Raw genomic sequence first — 21843 nt, 5'->3', positions numbered from 1 at the left:
GATTTATCACAGTAAACAGATATCTTTTTTGTTTCTAAACCGAGAAGGTGACTTTGGTTTCCTAAACTGTTCCTACTCAAAATATTTTCAATTTATATTAGTTAATCTCATTTTCTTGCTAAAAAAAAAATATAATCTTAGTGGTATGCTAGGTACTTTGGTGACCATTAATATGGTCAAAATGTCAGCACTGCTCTGTTCAAGAGCACTGAGGAACTAGGTTGTCATCATCCACAATTTCACCTGCAATTCAGAATTTGTTAATGTTTGAATGTTCTTCTGCTTTGCCTTACTTAGCATTTTCACTGTACTTATGGATCAGCTAAGGAATGCTAAAATTCTTATATTGGAGAGTGAGTTACTACTTACTTAAGTGTACTTAACTTACTACTTACTCAAGTGACCTCATTTTTCTGACGTAACAGTAGCTTTTATTCAAGACAGAGCAAGTTTGCTATGGCTCCTAAAAAAGATGCAGCTACCTCGGGGGGGGGTGGGGGGGGGTGGGGGGTGGGAATACATGGGTGAAATGATTTCCCAGGGCCTCCGAACAATAATTGGTGCAGGTGGGACTAGGACATAAGACAGGCCTCCCAGTCCCAGAATAATCACTGGTTCATGGAAATTTTGAATGTATAGAATTGTTAAGTGTAAACTTTTTGCTTGGTATTTTGGTGTTCTGTAATGAACTTTCCTGTAATTTTCACACAAGTTTGATGAAACAGTTTCTACAATCTGGTAGTTTAAGGATCTAGGAATTAAACTGATTTATAGGCAATGACTGTTTAGTTCAAGATGCCTTTATTTTGTCATGAATTGAAAATGAAGAGAGAAAAAATGATGCCCATCAGAAACACTGGAGTTCAGCATCTGTTTAACCTGGAATAGCAATTACGAATCCTGATCCTGGGAATTCTGTAAGATTATGACTGATGAGAGATAATGTCCTAAAGTGGCCAGCACTTCTAGGGAATTCATCCCCTGGGTAATTTCTGGACAAATGGACTGCCACTTCTGAAGAAGAGATCACATAGGAATTTTTGAATACTGTGCCTATCTAGCATACAGCTGCTGGAAACTAAACAGACAGCCAGTAGCGTATTTTTTGAATCATTACAAATACCAGGATATCATGCATATGCCAGCACGTGATTTAATAGAGATGCTTTTGACTTTTGAATATTTTTCTTCACAGTAAGTGTAGTATGAGCATGGACAAAAAGTTGTGTCTATGACATTTGTGACTTAAATTTCTCGATGTAACAATTTTTTTTTTCCATTTAGGATTTTCAGTGTTGTCTGTTCTTTGTTGCAGAGGTAGTTTTCACCTGTGCATATACTGATACATAAAATTATGCCATGTAAGCCCAATGAAAGAGTAACTCTGTTTAATCCATCTTCCTTGAATGGCTCTGTAGAAAGTCAGCTTGAGCTGAAAAAAAATGAACATTTGCATGAAATGTGCTGTAGGATTATTGATTTTATAGGATAACACCATCTTTTTCAAATACAGCAGTATTTTGGACTCCAGTCTACTCTGTTTTGGGAAACCAGTGCACTGAAAAATAGGAGATCCTTTATATACTTAATCTTTTTTACCTGACAAGACATCTTTACTGAGCAAAGGCATGGTTGAATGTAAAAAGTTGCCTACTAATAATAGCAACACAATGTCAACAAAATTCAGCACCTCTTTTCTCACTTCATATTACAGTAAGTTTGGCGGCTTTAGAAATTTAGAAGGCAGCTGTAGGTTACTAGACCCAAGCCACATCTTGCTGATTATGATTTTACCCTCTCCTCTCCAATCTATTATTTTTAATTTGTTTTCTCTATAATATTCCTGAGCATATAGCTCCCAGTAAAATAGTGAGTTTTCTTAGACTTCCCTAGGTAGCTTAGAAAAGATAATTCTCTTTCAATTTAACACTTGCATTGCATTAACACTTAATGAAGAGTCAACCTCCTGCCATGTGAATATATGAAAAAAAAAGTCGTTACTTCCCGAAAGACAAAGGTCTTTATGAAACATGATGCATATGTTGCGTGTTAAGCGTCATTAGATTTTAAAATTTCATCCGTCACAAAGTTGTATGAATACTGCTGGTATTTTAAGCTTGGAATTCATGGGTTTAGACAGTAATAGCCATTTGTTTCCAGCACTGTAAATTTTCAGTCTGTCAGTATGCTCAATAAAATGCAAATGGAAGAATCTAAACAGTTGCTTGCAAGATGCTGTTGCTCATGATCCTTTAGCATACTGGGCAAGGCATATGTGATATGGTATATCATATGCTCTATATTTGTAAAACTTGTATGAATTTTGAGCTATCAATCCAGAAATAATTCATTGACTCCCTAACTTGAGGAATACCTTTCATGGAAGTGCTCCCAAACAGGCTTTGTCTTTATCCTGGCTAGCAAGACTCAGCACTTCAACTGTGCTGACTGCAAATGGAATTAGTAAACAGAATAATGAGATTGTTCTTCAGAAAAACCTTCTTGTTTGTGTTCCAGGCTGAGCTATGTGAATCACGCAGAAGATCTAGCCTCCAAACTACTCCAGTGTTTCCCAAAGAACAGATTGTCAGCACAGGCAGCCCTGAGCCATGAGTATTTCAGTGATCTGCCCCCACGGCTATGGGAGTTAACCGATAGTGAGTATTACCACCTCCGAACTGATTGAAAAGAAAGGTGCTAGTTCATACAGATGCATGTGTGTACACTAACCCTCACATGTGGACAGCTACACGGACATACACAGCAACACACAAAATACGTGAGTGCAATTGTGTAGCTTGAAATTACATAGTTAGCTTGACACAGGACAAAATGGATGATTTTTTTTTTTTGCTATCTCTGCTCTGCAGTCTGCAGCCAGCTATCTTTGTATTTGATTGTGTGCAGCCAAAAGAATTATCTGAATTGTCATAAAGCAAAAGGAAAAATACAATTTACATATTTAGTGCTTTTCACTTTATAACATACAGTACTTCTTAACTAGCTGCAGCATACAGGATAAAAATCCAGCTGTGTTTGATTCACAGAATCTCTGTGTGTTATAACAGTAATGTTTAAGAAAGGACTCAGCATTCGGAAGTCTGAGAAACACAAAGTAGACAAACAGTTAATTTGCTGAATTAGACTGCAAGAAGAGGATGGCAGTTGATATTATTAACTAAGAATGCTTTCAGTATTTACATACATCTTTTTATTTATTAAAGAAAATGCACTCTGACTTGGCAAAAATGTTCCTATCATCATGTATGCTGTCAGTTATCTCTTTCATAATTGTAAATCATTTGTATTATACACGTGCATATCTTTTTCCAGTGTTAAAAGCACACTACTATTTATTTGGGAGGAAAATATTATCATGCGCATAGTTTTGATTCAGAGAAGATTGTGTTGTTAAGAATAACAATCATTTTGCTTTAACTCAATGTGGTGAAGAGAAGCATGCTTGCATTAGAACAGTGTATGTGCTTTTCTGCTTTCAAACATACAAGCATTGGACAAAGATCTAAATCCAGTACTCCGAGGTAAAAAAGATCAGAAATGCAACAATGACATATGTGTGTGTGTAACTACAGCCGATTTAAAAGTTTGGTTGTAAAAACTGAGCTCCCTTTCTGAATATTAATCCACAGTAGATTCTGTTTACATCGGTGTCAGTAGGAAAACTTTTGTCTTCCAAAAGTTTATCTTTTCCATCCCTGACAGCTGTAGTAGTCATGTTTTGAGCTGGTTTTGTGGCCTGGCTGTCTAAGTAACCCTACTCTCAACTCTGCTCTGAAGAGCACTCTCCCATTTGTGGAATATGAACGTTAAAATCAAACTAGCACTATTAATTTTAGTATATCACCAGCTCTGTCATAGACTGTGTCCTTGCTCTGCAAAAAGATTCCCAGTTTCCTCCTCCACCATGCTACCCCACCACTCAGTTTGCTGACTGCAGGACTTTATAAGCTGAAAATTCAAAGGATGCTGTGTAAATTCAGGCTGATGTTGAAAGTCTGCCTTTGCTGAAACTGATGCAAAGAGATTCATTTCTTCAGGACTAATGAAACATCAAGAATGCCAGTTCATTTATCCTATTTCCACTAAATGGAAAACAAAAATCACTCTGCAGTGGTGACATCTCAATCCTTCTGACTCTGTGATTTAGTCTAGCCAGGATTTTGAATTCTGAATTCTGCAGTGGTACTTCTCTGTTAATATGGACTTATTACCCACTTGCCACTTAGTTTATCAGTCAGTGGTTAAATCCAGTTCTATCAGTGAAGTAAATGCCTACACATTATCACTCTGCAGCAGGCTGCCAACAGAGACAGTCTTGTCCTAGTCATTAACAAGCACAATGTATGCAGAACACCAGAGGGGAATTAAAACCACAAAAAATACCTCAGGGTGGTATTTTTAATATGAGAATTTAATTTGTAATTTCACAGATTAAGAATTTTGGCTGCATTAATCCTTTTATCAGCTCACAGCAGGTTATTTGCAGAAGCATAACCATAAGGCGATATTCATTGGCAGAAACACGTCTTTGCATAACGTTAAACATCAGGAGCAGTGAAACCTTTTGAAGGGGGGAGAATAAAGATGAAAAATCATTATATTTTAAAGCAAGGTTCTTCTAAATGCCTCCAGTAAAATTTTGAGTTACAGAAAGACTATTTCTGTGTCTAGTAGATAATCATTATGAAGCATAAATCCAGATGCAAGAAAGGACAATCCCAGTATCAAATACTACAATCACTTCTATTTAGTATGACTTGGATATACTTGTAAACATATTTACAAAACAAAGAAGTCATATACTTTGGAGAGTTGGGAAAATGTTTACTGTGTAGTGAAATTACCAGGTTTTGTGATTCTGGTTCTCTGGGTTAATATTTTACACTGGAAAACACTTGCTATTGATAGTTAAATAAATGTAGGTATAAACACATTGAGTCTTTATGCACAACAGAAGTGTGTGTACACACAAAATCTAATGCCTTCTAATCAGACACCACTGTGATTTTGCAAATCTCTGTAGCAAGTAGTATTAATCGTGGAACATATTTTGTCCAATTTGGTCCTGTGCTGAATTGCAAATTTGGGGATTTAGCACTAAAAACCAAGGAAACACTCACAGGTGAACAGAAAGAAAAAGGGCGGGGGGGGGGGGGAATCAGTCAAATGATTTAAATGTTTTTCCGTCAGAAAATACTGTTTCTTTGGAATCACAGTATTTCATGAAAGTATGGCAACTCAGCCTACATTGAAAAAGTAAAAAAGAAGTGTTTCACTTTCTCTTCTTGTTTTGACTTTAGTACTATGTATTTATACTTTATACATAATATTGTACAGCATAAAATTCTAATCTTGTGTTTAATTTTAAAAAGGTGTGCAAGATGAGTTTATGTGAGAAGGGAAATTTTGGGGGTTTTTGTTTTGTTTAGTTTCCAGTCAATGCATCATTACGATTGGGTTGGAAGTCCAGTCTCCATATAAGCTGTCTCATATCTAGCCACTTTCAGTTTTTAAAAATAGCACATTAAAAAGGTAAGAGTTGTGCAGTCCTGCTAAAAACATCTTGTCAGGGAATACAATACAATTTATGATTCAACATAGCCTTCATTCATCTCAGACCTGAGCAGTAATCTGTAGATTAACGTCTTTTACTAAATATGTGTACTTAAAAATATCAGCCCTCCCCCTTTTCTGCTTTCATATTTGAGAGCTCATAACAATTTATTTGCATAAATTATACACCATTCATAACATATGGTACTAAGGATAGCAGAATATCAAATGCTAGTTGAAATGTCACAGTGTGAAGCTCTAGTACATAAAACAATAGCCAGGTCTTTTAAAGACATAAAGATGAAAGAGTAGCTCCAAAAATTTACAGCTGTGCTAGCTGTTAGTGCAAAACCAAAGAAAACTGTTACGACCCCAATGAGTTCTTTAAACAGTCTATTAACATTTCCTCATACAAGCATGGAGTGGCAGAGCTCTGAGGATATTTTTATATGGACATTTGTTCTCCGAAGGTATTAAGTCAGTGATTTTTCCCACCAGTTTGAGGCATCCTAAGTAAAACTGAGTTTTCAAACCATCGATGTGTGAGTATTTAACCATTTGCATTTTGATCCCTGTGATTGATATCATCATGTCTACTAATAATTAATTACCTGGTGCTAGTGGAAATAGTCAAAGTTTTTCTCGTTCATGCAAGAGGGGATTGCTTTATGTGAAAGCTTTTTGAGTTGTTGGGATGTTTTTAACAAGCCTAGTTCTCTATAACAGTTAAAATGAAGTCAAACAAAATAGTTCAGTTCTACTGGCATCAAGATTCTGAAGATGTAATATGTGATGACAAATTATTGAAAAACCTTCCTGCATTTTTTCACATTCCTATTTATTTCTAAATGCTCTCAGAGCAAACATTTTAGAATGGAAAATATGAATTATATAGCCATGCACAGGACACGTAGACACACACAACCTATGCACAGGACAAGCAGATACACACAACATGGAAACAGGTTTTTTTAGAAGATGCATGCAGCTAAGAATGTTTACATCATACAGCTTTCATCATATAATGCACGCAGCTATTTTCCATTCAGAATTTTTGCAGTGCTTGCTTGCATAAATAGGTCGTATCTATAAAAGCTGTATATATTTACTCAGTGTTGTGTTTTCCATATATATTAATTATTTTAAAATTACTACTTTTGTGGGAAGAAATCAAAGTTTCTAAACTGACACTCTTTTTTGCAGTGTCTTCTATTTTTACTGTACCGAATGTAAGATTACAGCCAGAGACTGGAGAAAGCATGAGAGCCTTTGGAAAAAACAACAGTTATGGCAAAGGTGTATCAAACAGCAAACATTGAAGAATACCTATGTTCACAACTGATCGTGCAGGTAAGCCATGATTATTGGAAGGTATATCTTTGAAAATATTCTTTACTTTAGTTCTCTTTAGAGAAACAAAATATAAAATTCACCTGCACATTTCTTAAATTGCTCACATTCAGGCAGATAATCTGTTTTTGCAGTATAATGGTCAGTATGAAGAGTGTAAGTTGCTGGCCTTGTGGGCAGGATCAGTGTCACTGAAAGGTTGAAAATATTGCAGAGGCTGGTGCCAGCAGATTAACTGCTAGGTTGCCTTTAATTTGGACTGGTGTTTTTTTCCCCAGTAAGACATGGAGACATAAAATACCTCTTGCCATTTCTGTTGCTAAACTTTGGGGCAAGGACAAGAAATGATTCATTTAGTATGTTTGATAGCCTTGATAACAGAAGGATATTCTTGATGGAGGCAGAGGTGCTATCATGTTAATGAATGTGGTCTGTGTTACTGGATCTACTAGAACTGGTTTTGTTCTTGAAAGGCTTTCATTCAATACACCATCTTTTTAGCCTTTGTTATTCAGCAGTGAAATAGTCTGTAATATGACTTCAGGTGTTGTAAGAGTAGAACAGAACCTGGGAAGGACAGGTGAGTAGAGAGACTACGTACCAAATTACAGTAAGGGTATGGTGGTGTTTATATCATGGCATTAACTCTCCTCTGCCCATATGCATCACCCCAGTGTTTTTTCAGTGGAATTTCCCACTTGACAGACTCTTCCAGATTAGCAGTATTCCCTTATATAGCTGCTTTGCTTATTATGTTTCTGTAAATAGTTTCATACCACAGTGTTTCACAAAATACCCAAAGTGCAGTTCCTTTCATTCAAAAACCCAGGCCTGCTGCTTGGTTATTTTTTTAAGTCCTGGTTGCTTTTGCATGTTGAGTATATTATAACAGCTTGTTATGGAAGTTCTAGGAGCTGAGATAAATGCACACGCTGCTTGTGTACCTATTCAAAGGTATAGTCTTACATAAATATATAAAGTCTATATTTAGCTACGTTTGCTTGTTACAATATCAGATATAACTTTCTCTAATTAATTATAATCAGTTTTACTGTTGTAGGTTTATGTGAGGTTTTTTTTAACCCTATAATATCGTGGAGGCTGTTTGCCTGACAGGCAGCAACTGCTGAAAAACTGAAATGAATAGATTTTGGTCCTGACAGCCTGCCCCAATTTTTGCACAAGCTCTCTGCCAGCAAACCATTTAAGATTTTCTAATGTCAGAAATGAGGCTGCCTCAGAGCACTCTGTTTACATCTTTATTGACAAGCTAATCCCTACTTTTTCCCGGGGCTGTGTCCCTGCAGACATCTCTTCAACCTTGTCTCTTCTAAAGTGACATATCATCCATCTAAAGTAAATTTAGAATGTGCCCATCTATGCTAAAGACCTTTTGTGTGGAAGCTTACGTATGGAATCTCATTTCTCATGTACAGAATCTCCGCTTTCTGTTGCTTCCCAGCAAATGTAATTTTTCATTTATACAATATGCAATAGAAAGTCTGTATTTGCAGAGGGGTGTGTAAAATAGCAGTAAAGAGAACCATTTGATCATTCTTACTGAATATCTATTTAAGCCAATGCAGATTACTTTTTTAAATTTTTTTATCTAAAGAGAAAGAGAGAGCCATATGTACCCTTGATGTATGTCACTGTACTATTATGGCTACTCAACCACAGCTTTAATACAGAATAGCACCTTTCATTGTGTAAGATCTGGAGCCACTTAACAAATGTTAAGTTGTGACGTATACATTATTGATTACAGTTTTCCATCGTAGCTTGGGACTTTGGTGTGCAGGTGCTTACAGTGCAGTAACATAACCGTTCCTGCTTGTAGTATTTGACTTGTGATGTAAGATGGGGAGCAGCAGATAATACTGGAAGAGTATTAGTACTGAACAGGAGTCCTGTTGTACAGTGTAGAGAGTTGGGGGTTAATGAGGTGAAAGTAGAATAGCAGAGGAGGCAGAAGAAATGTGGGCATGGAAACTGGACCTGGAAGAGGAGCTGTTTAGGCTGGGTGGAAACCTTTAAAGGAGTGAGACCACTAAGCAAAAGGAAATAAGAGTCAGTGTGGGGAGTGAAAGGAGTTGGGAAGAAAGACAGCAGTTTTGATAATGTGAAAAGGTCTGGCGAAGGCTTAATCTGAAAAGCAGGTGGCTGTGATTTGAAGCAGTAGAGCAGTGATGGGCACGTAGGATGTTCAATCAGTAAAATGAATGAGTTAGGAGCTGAGTCAGTTATTCTAGCACAAGACTAGAGTTGCAGTAAGCAGGATGGTAGCATTAAGGATGGGGTATTTATTATGAGATATTCAGTTAAGGTCTCCATTCACAAGGCTTGGTGAACCAAAAAGATGCATGAAGAGCAAAAAGAAAGATGACAGCAATTCACCAGGGTCATGAAATTAACAGACAAGTCGAGTTAGATGGAGGCAAACAATACAAGCTGTTAAAATGTCAATGAGCACAATGAGATAACATTACATCTAGTAAGGGTAAAGGAAAATTAAAAGGTGCCAATATCGCAAGGAAATAGATCACATTATGAAAAAAACAGAGGCAAACAAATACTTACAGCTTTATCTCCTGGACAAGGCAGGTACATATGTATTTTACCCATCTTCTTGAATTGACTTTATGCATATATGGAGGTGATAGAGAGGTTAGGAAGGGCTGGAATTTTGAAGTATTCCAATATCCATCAGGAAGCGATGAAAGAGAAAAATCTGTAGATACTCTCTAATCCTCTGATATGTGTGGAAGGGGATGGTTCTATTTTTTATGTATTTTGTGCATTTTCATACATTTATACATTATAAAGGAATTTATTAGAAGAAACACACAAAAACCCCAAACCAAGCAACCATCTTCAACCACTTCCAGAACCTCAATGGTGTTAAATAAAATTCTAGTCTTGTGTCTGATTCTTCCTTCCAAGTGTTCCTAATTTACTTTTTTCAGGGCAGAATAGGAAATAAAATTGAGAGTGCCAACAAAGAAGCTGTGCCAAATCTTGCTGTGATAATTTAAGAAATTATCACCTCCTGCTATTCTTTCCACATGCTTGCCAGATGTTACTGCCCTAATAGTGCACCCACTGAATTAAATCCACCTTTCTTTAGGGGCTGGAAAGCAGAGACTGGGCTTTGTCCAGCAGTGGCTGAGACATGGGCAAACACCATCATCTGCCAACTTTGGAAGCAGCAATTTCTGTCAGATTGGTGAAGGAAAGGAGCTGAAGGCAGTAACTTTGTAAATGGCTCCATCATCATTTGTTAGAGCTCATCTGCTGCCCTTAGAAACAGCTGCATGGAGCGACTGAAGAAACTGGTGTATCTCTGAGAATTTCTGCTGTCTTTAAAATATTGTAGTGCTTCAGCTGCCTGTCTGCCATATAGCTGCTTACAGATCCAGAAAACTCCTTGAAATAGCTAGTAATCTAGGACATGTTTCTGAAAACCTAGATAATCCCTGTCAGGCTCGGACTACTAATAGAGTCTTTGTGGAGTACACTGTGTCATTGTCTTGGGCTCCAAGAGAGAGACAACCCATCATTTCAGTGCCCATGGGGAAAGAGCTGACATCTGAAGTTACCAAGGTCGGCGTTGAGGCTGCTCCCTACTGGAGAGAATTAGCAAATAGGTAGTAATGAGCTCCGCTGCTCACAGAAGTGTCTGTCAGCAGTGAATTAGACGGGGCCTTTGGGGGAGAAAGGAAAGAAATCTTTTGGCCATATCCAGGCATCTTTAAAGCTTTGTGATAAAGCAAAACATTTTTATTTTGTGCCTGTTGGTTTTCACTGATATATTTTCCCCCTGGGCAGGAAGCATATCTGCAGAAGTATTCCCCATATCTACATAAATTGTTGAGATATATTGTGTACTGTATTCACCTATCTCTACAGATACTGTTTTATCAAGACAAGAATGGGCCATAAGAAACTGCAGAGCTGCATTTTCCTTTGGCCAGTGGAATATGTGGCTGGTGTTTGTTCCTCTCTGGAGGAGAAGGAGTCAAATTGTAATCGAAAAGACAAGGCATTACCTGATACCAGATAGCACGCAATGTTTTCTTGTGGTGATTTATAATCCCCGGTTCCCATTGGTGGACCAGAGACACGAGATGTGTTTCTGGCCTATTGTCTGCTTTCCAGAGCCGGCAGGGACAGCTTCATTCAGGATGGTAACACCATATGCTTTTAAAGTATTTAACCTGTATTACCATAATGAGATCCCCTGGCTTTCTAAATCTCTTTGACAATTCACTGGAGCAAAACAAAAAGTGGTCTTTATTTGCATTGCTTCACCACACGCACATGCATCGGAGCAATCCTGAATTTCAATCGTAGGATGATGAATTCTTTCTTCTGTGTCCATTTAAGCCAGCAACTGACACCAGCCCAGCCAATCAAAGGGACCATGGCGTCATTCAGGTCAGCTCAGCTGTGTAAAAAACAGAATAAAGCCGAAGAGGTGACAGTTAGCATTATAATGGCAAAAAGTGCTAGTCACTGATTTGGTTGCTTCTAACCAGGGATGTGCAGCAGCACAGAATCATTATGTGAAATCACCTTTTTCTCCTTGCTAGCTAGAGAGGTGACTGTTGTTGCATCTCCATCCAAATAGTTTCATTTTTGTTTGTCATCTTCAGTTTTACATTTACAAATTGTGTAAGAGCTCCTATTCAGCACCACTGTGTGGAAACATAATTTTTGCCTGCTTTGCCCTAGTTGAGCTGCAGGGAAGCTGTAGTCCAGCAGTGTATGTGTCCAGCAGTCAGTACTGAAAAGTCATTCTCATTCACTACTCCCCTGCATTTACTCTGTCCTGGGTAGCCCAGTGTTGCTGAATCACTGTGGAAAACCGTATACTGTGCTTCTAAGTCTTCATCTCTCCAGCTTCAGGGGATAAAACTGTAGTAATTACAGTGGAGAAAGGTCTGCATAAAAGAGAAATTCTGAAGTGAGTTGCTGTATGTCAGCCAGATTTTGTCATTGTTGATTTAATCAAAAGCTGCAAGTAGCCAGTAGTGCTTTATAGGTACAAGATCTCGAAATTCAGTGTGAACCCAGCTTGGGAGAGAAAAGCAGAGCTATAAAAGCACAGCAGTTAACAGTTTCACTTTTTTAATGCACTTTTTTTTTAAATAGGTGGATTAAAATAGATGTTTACAAACAGCCATTGTGCTGCCGCAGTGGAAAAGATGGAGGCCTAAGCACCAAAGATGGGAGGTTTAAATTTCTCTTGCTTCTTTTAGTGCCAGACAATGTCTATACATGAATGTTGAGGGTCAGTTTAATTATTTAACTAATACTGGATTTGCATAAATTGGCTTTCGTGAAAAGGCTAATAAGATGCAGTTGTGGTGGGCAGCTGAAAGCAATTTGGTTTTGAGTCCAGTAATGACAGTACTGAACAGAGTTGAAATTGTAACATCAATTTTGTAAAATGTTAAATTAGTGTTAAGCTGTGAAAGATAACTGCAGGATCCAAGATACTTTTTGGTGCTCTAATACTTTTAGTGCCATTATTTTTGAATGTTAACAACATAATGGTTTTATGAGACTGTTCCAGCTGTGCTTCACTTAATATCAAAGAATAAGATCACCACACTGATAGAATATGCCTTAAATCTAACACACAAGGGAAAAACTCCAGGCATTGGACTACATTCTCCTCTTGATATCTAAGAATTTATTATCTTATTCCTTTAGTCTAAAATAAGAGTTACAGATGAATTTTGTCCTCTATTCAGCCATAAAGAAAATCCCCCCGTATTCAATAGGCTCTGCTCAGAGGGTGAAATGAACGGAACAAATAGCTGGCCAGTGCAAGTCTGTCCTCATATAAATCACCCACCTCGCTTACGTGACATGTGGGGACTGAGGCTGGAGTGACTGACCATACGGATGTCCATCAGATCCCCCAGTATGCCACAGTAAAGGGAACTCGCCACCCAGTCAAGGAGTTCATAGGGCTTAAAAATATCTTTAATGGTATTCCTGTGTCGTTAGTGTAATAGCTCACCTTGCCTGTTATCATGTGAAATACACTGCCACTTAATTGCACTCTGTATAAGTAGTGGAATACACAGTCTCATGGCTTTCGTGATAAAAATCCTTCTTCAGAGTTGGTAACCTAATGGATAGAGGTATGGAAAGCGAATGGGTGGAGGATGCCTTGTGGCCTCGCTAAGCGAGCTGAACATGGTGCTGAAAGCCTGTCCGATCCATGGACTGAAAGACCGGGACAGCATCTATGCCTGGAAATAGGCATAGGTGGAAATAAGTAAGCATGAACAGGATTTCCAGAATCATGGACAGGATTCTGGGAGGAGGGGTAGTTAGGGAGTTTCTTTAGGGATGAAGGGAGAAGGAGGAAAGAAAGGAAGCAGGACAGAGAGAGGAGGACTTCACATTTATTGTTACATACTGTACTTGGTAGGACAAGTATATCAAACCTCCATGGCTAGGAGACATTGATGTCTTCCTTGCAGTTATATACTCCATGTTATTCTGTGTGAAATTAGTGGCTCCATACTTACTGACATGATTCTTTTTTTAAAAATTACAAAGTTTCATGGCCAGATCAGCTGCAAAGCTGGCAGAAGAAAAAGGAAGCATTACTAGTCTCATGGATAACTTTTCTCAAGGGACAATATCATATTTTCTTGTACTGTTGCACAGTCTGGAGCCTATTTTCAGTTCATTTCTAATGCATGATAACTTGCCTTCAGCACTGTGAAGATTCATTTTCAAATAATTTTTAGTGTAGAGGTTTTTAATTTAACAGTGGCTTTTGCTGTAGGAAAGATACTAGTGATATTTGCATGAATGCATGTGCTCCTTTGCAGCGCTGTTGGTCTGTCTTTCCAGTCTGACTGTTCTTAAGTTTAGGAGGCGGAAGGTGGAATCTTCTGTGCCATAAATGCACTGTATTGTATTATTAATATTAGGATAGCAAGTGATTCCCACTAGACAGTCTTTGTGGTCTGTTGATGCTTTAAGAAGTGTCTAGGCATGAAAGGCCGTTTGAGTTGCAGTGGGCTGATAGTCTGGGATGACATTTGAATGCAGAGAGGACAATGTATAAATGACAATGACTGGGAGGGAGGCAAAAGCGGGTCTAAACTCTCCCTATTCTCCCATGGACAGTCAACTCTCCTTTAGGATTATTTCCTCACGTGACTCCTCAGTTAGGCTTTGTCTAAGAGGAAAAGTGGAACCACTGAAGGGGAGAAACTGAGGTTTCCAGACAAAGCAGAGGCTCCCAGTGCTGACACATATGGCCCGTAACCCAGAGAGACAGCAAAGCTAATGAGAGGCATTGCCTCTCAGGCATCATTTGCAGCATTCAGAATTAACAGAACATTTTACTTTCAGCCAAATCATAAACAAAAAATGAATTTTAGTAATGCCATATACCAGAATTGTATCCGTGGAGAGCAAGCTTTGTGTTGCTATTTTGAGTCTGTAGTTTACATTGCCTGTTTCTCTATGAAACAAAGAAACTAAACCAGCCACTGCAAAATTGGCTCTGAAGGCAACACCAATTAAAGTGAATGTGCACTGAATACTCCTAGTTGTGGGGAGATTCTTGCCTAAACTGCAGCCATAGTTTACAAGTCATTTAATAAAAATACATTATTTTTTCTGCCCCATAAGCTGGGATGTGGGTGGATGGTTTCCCACATGCTCCTATTGCTAATTGCTATGAAAGGTCTGAGGAGGAAACCCCCCCAAAATTGGGAAAAAATGCTAAATTTGCCAATAAAAATACATAATATAGAGGAATAACACTGAAGGAGTATCTTCAGATATTTTAAGAAGCAGAAACAGAATTGGGTATTTTCCATGATTGTGTGGTCTTGTTATAAATGATTAATGTTGTTTTGGACCATACATGTATTTTGAATTAGTAATTATGAGTGATCATTCACCGCCATTAGTACCTAGCTATTAATTTTGTAGAATCATTTCTGCAACCATCTTTTGATGTTACTATAAGGACTGTTGGTACATTATATTTTCTGGCATGTATGTTGTAACAATACAATCACAGCATGTCATAGCACGGTGTAAGCCTTTTTATTCAAATTTTCTCCCTGAAATTTTTATTGTACAGTTGCTTTTAATGCCTCTCTTCTTCATTCTGTGCATTGCATCTGTGTTAAAACCTAGTTAGCTTACAGTCTTACCTGCTAAGTTTGATTAAGAACAAAACTAGTTACCTGAAGGGAAAGCAAATCTACACAATTAAATCTGTCCCTGTGTGCTTGAAAGATTCAGCAGTAAGTAATCTGTCCCATCATAAAAGGAATAAAATCAAAACCACTGAGTCATTATCATGACTCTGCTTGGTTTCAGCCCACAAAGTCACATCTAGACTATGTAGATACTGTATTTGTTGGTTTATGTGTCTGTGTGCAGACACTTGTAGATACAGAGGTGTAAATGTTGCCAGCATTTAAATGAGATTAAAAATGCTGTTTATGGCTTGCATCAACAACAAAAAAATATTCATAGTCATCCCCAGGTGAAGACTCATTTAACGAGCTTACAGCACCTAATTAATGCTGTAAAGAACGCCATTTGGCAGAGCAGAATTATGAGGTCTGCATATTGATGGTGGCAGGGAAAAATATATCTGTTTTCTCTTTATATGGTAAAATTAACTTGCGTTCTTCAGAAAATGGCACATCTCGAAGGTATTGCTCTCAAAATGATCTCAGGGTGGAAAGAAACCAGTAATAACAGCACCAGGCATTCAGTTCTGTCCTAATTTTCCCACCAGTTTTTCAGTGTTTCAGCTGCCTCAGAGACTTAAAGTACTCTCATTAGGTAGCTGCAGAGGCTGCCTGCTTGCCTACTCCATCACTCTCTGCTAGCTTTCTCTCTCGCTCCCCCTCTCTTGCACTCCCTTTTTTTTTTCCCCTCCTGCCTTGGGAGTGACTGTGAAGATCATTTGCTGGCATGATTGGCAGGTTAGAGGATTCGATCAGATGAGTTCCTCTTAGTGCAGGTCAAAAAGGCTAGTTAGCAGGAGCTGTCGAAAAATGCCAGCAGCATTCAGAATGGGAAATGTCATGACTTCGAGGCAGGGGGTGCCACCTGGAACAGAAAGCCCCCAGCTCATTAGCAAGTTACAGGATGCAAGCTTAACTGGAGGGAGCAGAGGAGGAAAGATAATACCCAATAGGGAAAATTATTGTGAAGTGGAATTGATTTCATGTATAATTTGTTTATCACTAGAGGGGACAAATGCTGTCCTCCTGACATGTGCAGAGGAGTGTGGACTGTGAATGAAGCAACTTAGCATAATCTCCAGGTTGAGCTCTGGATATAAAGGATGCCAACTTCTTTCTTCCCAACTGTGGAAATGATCAGGTCATGTTGTATTAATTAAACCTGACATACTCTCAAATGGTTTATCTGGGCAATTTTAGCAATTTAACAGAATGTGGTAGATACGAGCTGCATTCATTATTAACACAGGGCAGTGTTTTGTTTTCTGGATGCAGTGGGGTTGGGGTTTTTTTGCAAGCTGCTGTTGTAAAAAGACGTGTTTCTGTTGCAAGTTGAATTATAACAGAGCTCATTTTTAATGCTTAGTCAGACTGCATAAAATCAGAATGCAAGTTCAGTTCCATGATAAAATGTCATTTCCAGGAAAAACTACATACCCTTAGAAAGTATGGATTTAAAAATAAAGTGTTTAGGTTTAGTGTATAAAATTTAATCTGAAATGAAGACTACAGAGTCTGCTGCCTGTCATGGACTTAAAGAATGCTCATACAAAATAGCAGCATTACAAAATGCTTAGTCTTCTCCAAGACATTCTGTAGTGGTAAGATTGCAGGCAAACTCTTCATCCCAGGCAGTTTTGCTAGCCCCCCCTGGCTATTAATGTTGCTAACCATTCATTTGCTTCACTGGTCTGTATTTTCACATAAAAGGCATATTGCGTATCAGTAGAAATGAGCTGCATAGATTTTTCTCCCCCCTTGGTTTTTTTTCAAAAATGTTATGAAAATAAGATGGGATCCTGGTAACTTCTGGAATCTTTTATCGTGGTATCTTTGTGAGGCTTTGAGCCTAGCGTTACTCCTCCTGAAGACAATGGGAGAATGCCATAAACTTCAATGGGAATAGGGCTGGCTCCCTTATCAAAACTAGTGTAGACACAACAGTACCATCTCAGGCTGAGTAAATGAGATTTAAAAGCTGCAAGCTGTTCCTGAAGAACTGTTTTGCAAACTATATCTCTTCTTATTAAGGAATTTTGCCTTTTATATATTAAACATGTACTTCTCTCAGAAGTTTGCAGCTCATGCTTAAGGAGTCTCTTGGTTGAATGCTGAGGAATGTTTGCTTAGTGTTCAGATCCTTGATGTTGTTTTTTTCCAGCTTTCATTTTCTTCCATCCATCAAAGTTTTAACATTGGTTAATGGAGTAGCCAGGGTTTGCTTTATTGAGTAACCACAGGCTGTTGAATTTCCCTTTCTCCACCTAATATGAATCAGATTTTTTAAAAGGACTTTCTTAATCAAAATATTTGCACAGAGACTTACAGATGAGTGTTTTCTGTTTTGTATTTCTGCAAAAAGCTCAGCATTAACATTCTGCTAGTTTGCCAAAAAAGAAGAGTTACTAAAGCACTGTAAACACAGGCATTCTTTACCTTTCAGATAACTTTTTAGTGCAAAGTTCTTTCAGATGGGCACTGTGAATATTGGCTGCCATAGTCTGAGCTAATGAATGCACATACTCAGTCCTTTGCAAAGTTCAAGAAAGAGAACAGAATATTGGAATAAAAATATCCTCTTTGCAGATCCCATGGGAGAATTTTTCCTTGGGTAGCTCTCCAGATGCCCAACTACTCCTTAAGTAAAAAGTAGAAATGAGTTTGAAGAGTTCAGAAACTATTTGTTATTCAATGTCTGCTCTGATGCTTTGTTTGTGGAAGTGATATACATTTAAATTATTTGAATGGAATTTGACTGTTACACTTCTACTGGAAAAGAGAGCAAGCTGTCTGGGAAATCTCCAACTCTGTTAGCTCAATGGAATAAAGACAAAGATCAGTAAGCACTGGACAGACCTGCCAGACTTTAACATTTGAGGGACCTGTGGTGGGTATAGTGTCTATCTGCATCTGGCAGCAGCTGCTTGGACACAAGCAGAAGGATGTTTTGGCTAGGAAGTCAGGCAAGCACAGATAACTCTTTCCTAGGACTGGTGAGACACAGGGTAGTGACCTGTGCATATCCTAGGTTCATGACCAAGGAAGTTATCACTCAGAATTTAAAAAAAATAGTTAAAAACCTTGTATTTCCCACATATTCCCTACATTTTCTGGCAAGTAAAAGAATTATAGCCTGAAATAGAAGAAAGAATTTGACCGTTACTCCTCATTTCTTAACTGGACAACTTCTGGTTTTTCAAAACTGATTCAACTGTTTTCTTAGCTTCTAGGAACCTCATCGTCCAAATAATGACAGCCCAAAAGGAATTAGTAAATGCCTTATTGTCCCTCAAACTTACTATTCCTGCAGTTGTTCGTCATTCAGTCAAATCCTGACTTCTCTATCCTAAATGAATCCTGGTTTGTTCCTTGACTCTCTAGGGAAGGTCAGGCAGGAGTAGTGATTTGGAGAATCTCATATTCATCATCTGATTTCTACATATTTTCTCCCCAAAATTTCTGAAAAATCACTGGAACTTGCTAGTGTGCATTTTGCGAAGTTACGCATCTTTGTGAATCACTTTTCAGCCAGGAAGAAGCTGTAACACATGGTCCGTATTCCATGTCACTGACTTCTTTTGTCATTGCTTATATGTAAAAACACTTGCTTTATGAATTGCCTGTATCTTTTTGGAGGGAATGGATGTGTAGAGAGTGTTGGAAAATCCAGTGAGCCCTGAGGTCATCTAAACAACTCTGTAATGTGAGCAGCTGTTGATGAAATGTGGTTCAATCAGTAACATTTCAACTTCCGTTTTGTGTATTATATTTCAAATTAAATAGGGCAGTATAAAACAATCCAGAAGGTGAACCTGGGATTGGGCCATGTAGGTTTTTTGGGGTGTGTCTGTAGTTTGTGACTTTAATGTCATTCACTTTTTAATCTTTTTGTCCATCTGTGTTGTTAATGGTGGCCTGTAGTAAACTAATATCTCTCTCTCGAAATCCTTCTCTAAGACTTTGCCTCACCACATTTTTCTTTCTTTCTTTTTGTTTTTGGGTTTTTTTTTTTACTGAGTCCTACCCCTACATTAAATATCCCACAAGCTATTTACATGTATTACTAAGTCTTTAAGGAGATGCATTTAGGTAGATTGAGGCACATTGAATATTTTTTGACCTAACCCTGTCAAAATCCTTGACCAGGAATTCTATGCATGTCTTGATTTTTATTTTCTTAGCAGGTGGAACATTGCTTTTGAATCATTAACCCTTGCCATATTTTCTCAGAGAACTTAAAAGCTGAGACTTTCTGAATTTTCAAGTCCTAGACTGGCTGTCTTGTGTAGGTTGCTCTCCTCACTCCCCAAAATCATCCCCAAGCCTCACAGTTTTCTGGGAAACTACTGAACCAGTTTGTGTGCTGTCAGAAGTAGGAGCGTTACTAGTATGTGACTGCACTGCATATGTCACCAGACAGCAGAACGTAGCCATCTCTTCTTCTGCCAGACTCTGAAATGCCAGGTAAAGAAACTGCAGCACACCTGGGAATTTAGAAAGGTGTTTGAAATGTGCATCAGTGGAGCAGAGTGATTTAGAAATCTAATTCTCTTTCTGTGAGTTACTGTGGAAGGCAGAGAGTAAATGCAACTCAGTCTGAATGCATGGGTCCTTACGGAAGCAGAAGAGGTAGAAAAAAAATGTCCCCAGCTGCAGGACTGGAGGAAGCAATGCTGCTCTAATACAGCTAGAACACTGGGCAAAAAAGCAGGAGCTACACCAGGTAAAATCTGCAAAGATTCTTATGTATGTGGTGTTTCTCACCTATTTTATTTGCATGAAAAAAGCATCGTTTCTTGTAAACATTGTAGAAGCATCAACATTTTCAGCTTATGTCTATTGCAAGAAACTTTCACTGAATGTTCTGAATTTCTGTTGTTAATCCACTGTGTGTTGTGGTCATGATCATGCACAGAAGTTAAACAACTCCCCCTTGCTCCCCCGTGCCCTCCCCCCAAAAAAACCAAAATCCCAGACCACGATGATAAAATAGTTCATTAAGTCAGCAACAGCTTGTCAACTTGACTCTTAGTGTGTTTTTGCCTGCCATTACAAACCACATTGATCCACAGATTTGGAATAATCTAGAAATAAAAGGAGGTGAGAAGGATTTTAGAAACTTTTTACCCAGTTTACTCCTTACAATTCGTCCTTAAAAAGGTGGTTGTACTCTAGTGTTTGAGGAAAAAAGATTGTAGTCTTTCTGGTTTAAAATATTCTACAAAATTACAACAAATGTAGTATAAGGGTATGTGCTAAAGGTAGGTGGATGCTTTTGTTGTTTTGTGACCTTGTTGTCTGAAGCTTTGACCTCTCTCTCCCTCATCTCTTTCTTTCTTTATTAACTTTTATTTCTTACATTGCACCTGAAACCTGGAATGTAAATTCTGTAGATCACAGTTTTTACTTACCAAGTTATTGGAAGGTCCTACCACTGTTGGTGGCACTGGAAAAATGCCGTATAATAATAAGGAACCTCAGTGCTGTGTTTATCCCTTTTGGCACAGTTGAATTTGCAATGTTAACACCCCACACATGCCTACACACCCCCAGCCCGGTCATGGATTCTTTGCAAAAGCCGGTGATTTCTTTGCTCCTGGTGCACATCCAAGTGGAAAGGAGATTGGAATGTGAAGAGATTTACCTTTGCTTTCACTTGCTTTTGTATATGGACTGTGCACATTGATGATGGATAGGTATCCTGTAAGTTCCAAACTTTCTGAAAGGCAACAGAATTCTAGCAGACACAAAGTAAGTAAATGGAGGGTGCTGTCAGCACTTCCTTCATTTAACCTAAACCAGAAAACAGATAAGGGCAGACATGAGGTCACATTTTGCCTTTTAAGGTAAATAATCTATGTCAGCTTCCCAAGGCTTCCCATCTCAACAACGATAAACACGGTCTGTGTATAGGGCTGGATCCATCATACCTTATCCCTGTGAGAACCCTCGGTGCGTGTGGTAGGATGTGGTCTGTGCTAGTGTTGTGGGGAGGGGGAAAGAGTAGTGTGTAAAACGCATTACATCTGCGTAACTGGAAGATTTTAGGTTGGTCAAATACATATACTCCGGTGCTAATGGAACAGAGATCACTTAGCACCATATCTAAGGAATTAGAAATGTATATGCATGATTCTCTGTTACTCAAATAGGATGCCCATCATACTGCATTAATGACATAGCTTTATTCTACTCATTTAATTTTTCTTCATGTTTTACCAGCTGAATAGCTCAGTGCTGCTGTTGGGTCCTGTATCGTATGGTAGACTTTGCCTTTTGAACTGCGTACATCACAGTTTTCTGCAGCTCCCTATCTCTACTGTCATTCCTTTTCTTTACTTGAAATGTTTCCAAGGAGGAGGAGAAGAAAGAAAGAAAAGATTTTAAAAGGAAAAAAAAAAAAAAAAAAAAGGAGGTGAAGGAGAAAGAGACTGCTGTGGAAAAATAAAAGTTTAAAAGAAAACCAGAATGAATGCTTCACTTGTTGGCTTTTAGCACAATTACCATACCTTAGGAAATATGCAGGGAATAGTTAATTATGACTAAATGAGCTTCTTTTAAGAGTTCATGGCAGGCCCCAGCATCCAACTGTCAGTGTTGTGAAAGATTGAATTGGAAGGCTGGTCTCCCTGTCAGCCGGTAGGATGGTCTGCCGGAGTGAAATAGACAG

The 21843-nt window shown here is 38.3% G+C and overlaps 1 protein-coding gene across 1 annotated transcript in view; it reads left to right on the top strand.

The window, feature by feature from the left end:
* The window catches only part of CDK14 (cyclin dependent kinase 14), a 317000-nt gene that overhangs the window by 245827 nt on the left and 49330 nt on the right, over positions 1-21843 (top strand). Inside the window, 2 exon segments of the mRNA XM_055806228.1 lie at positions 2518-2657; positions 6778-6924. Coding sequence (XP_055662203.1) covers positions 2518-2657; positions 6778-6893 — 256 coding nt within the window. The 3' untranslated portion in view covers positions 6894-6924.

The sequence above is a fragment of the Falco peregrinus genome, chromosome 5 (genome assembly GCF_023634155.1).
Source record: "Falco peregrinus isolate bFalPer1 chromosome 5, bFalPer1.pri, whole genome shotgun sequence".
Taxonomy (NCBI): Eukaryota; Metazoa; Chordata; class Aves; order Falconiformes; family Falconidae; genus Falco; species Falco peregrinus.
The sequence above is the reverse complement of the archived record's forward strand: the minus strand, read 5'-3'. Positions and strand labels throughout refer to the sequence as shown.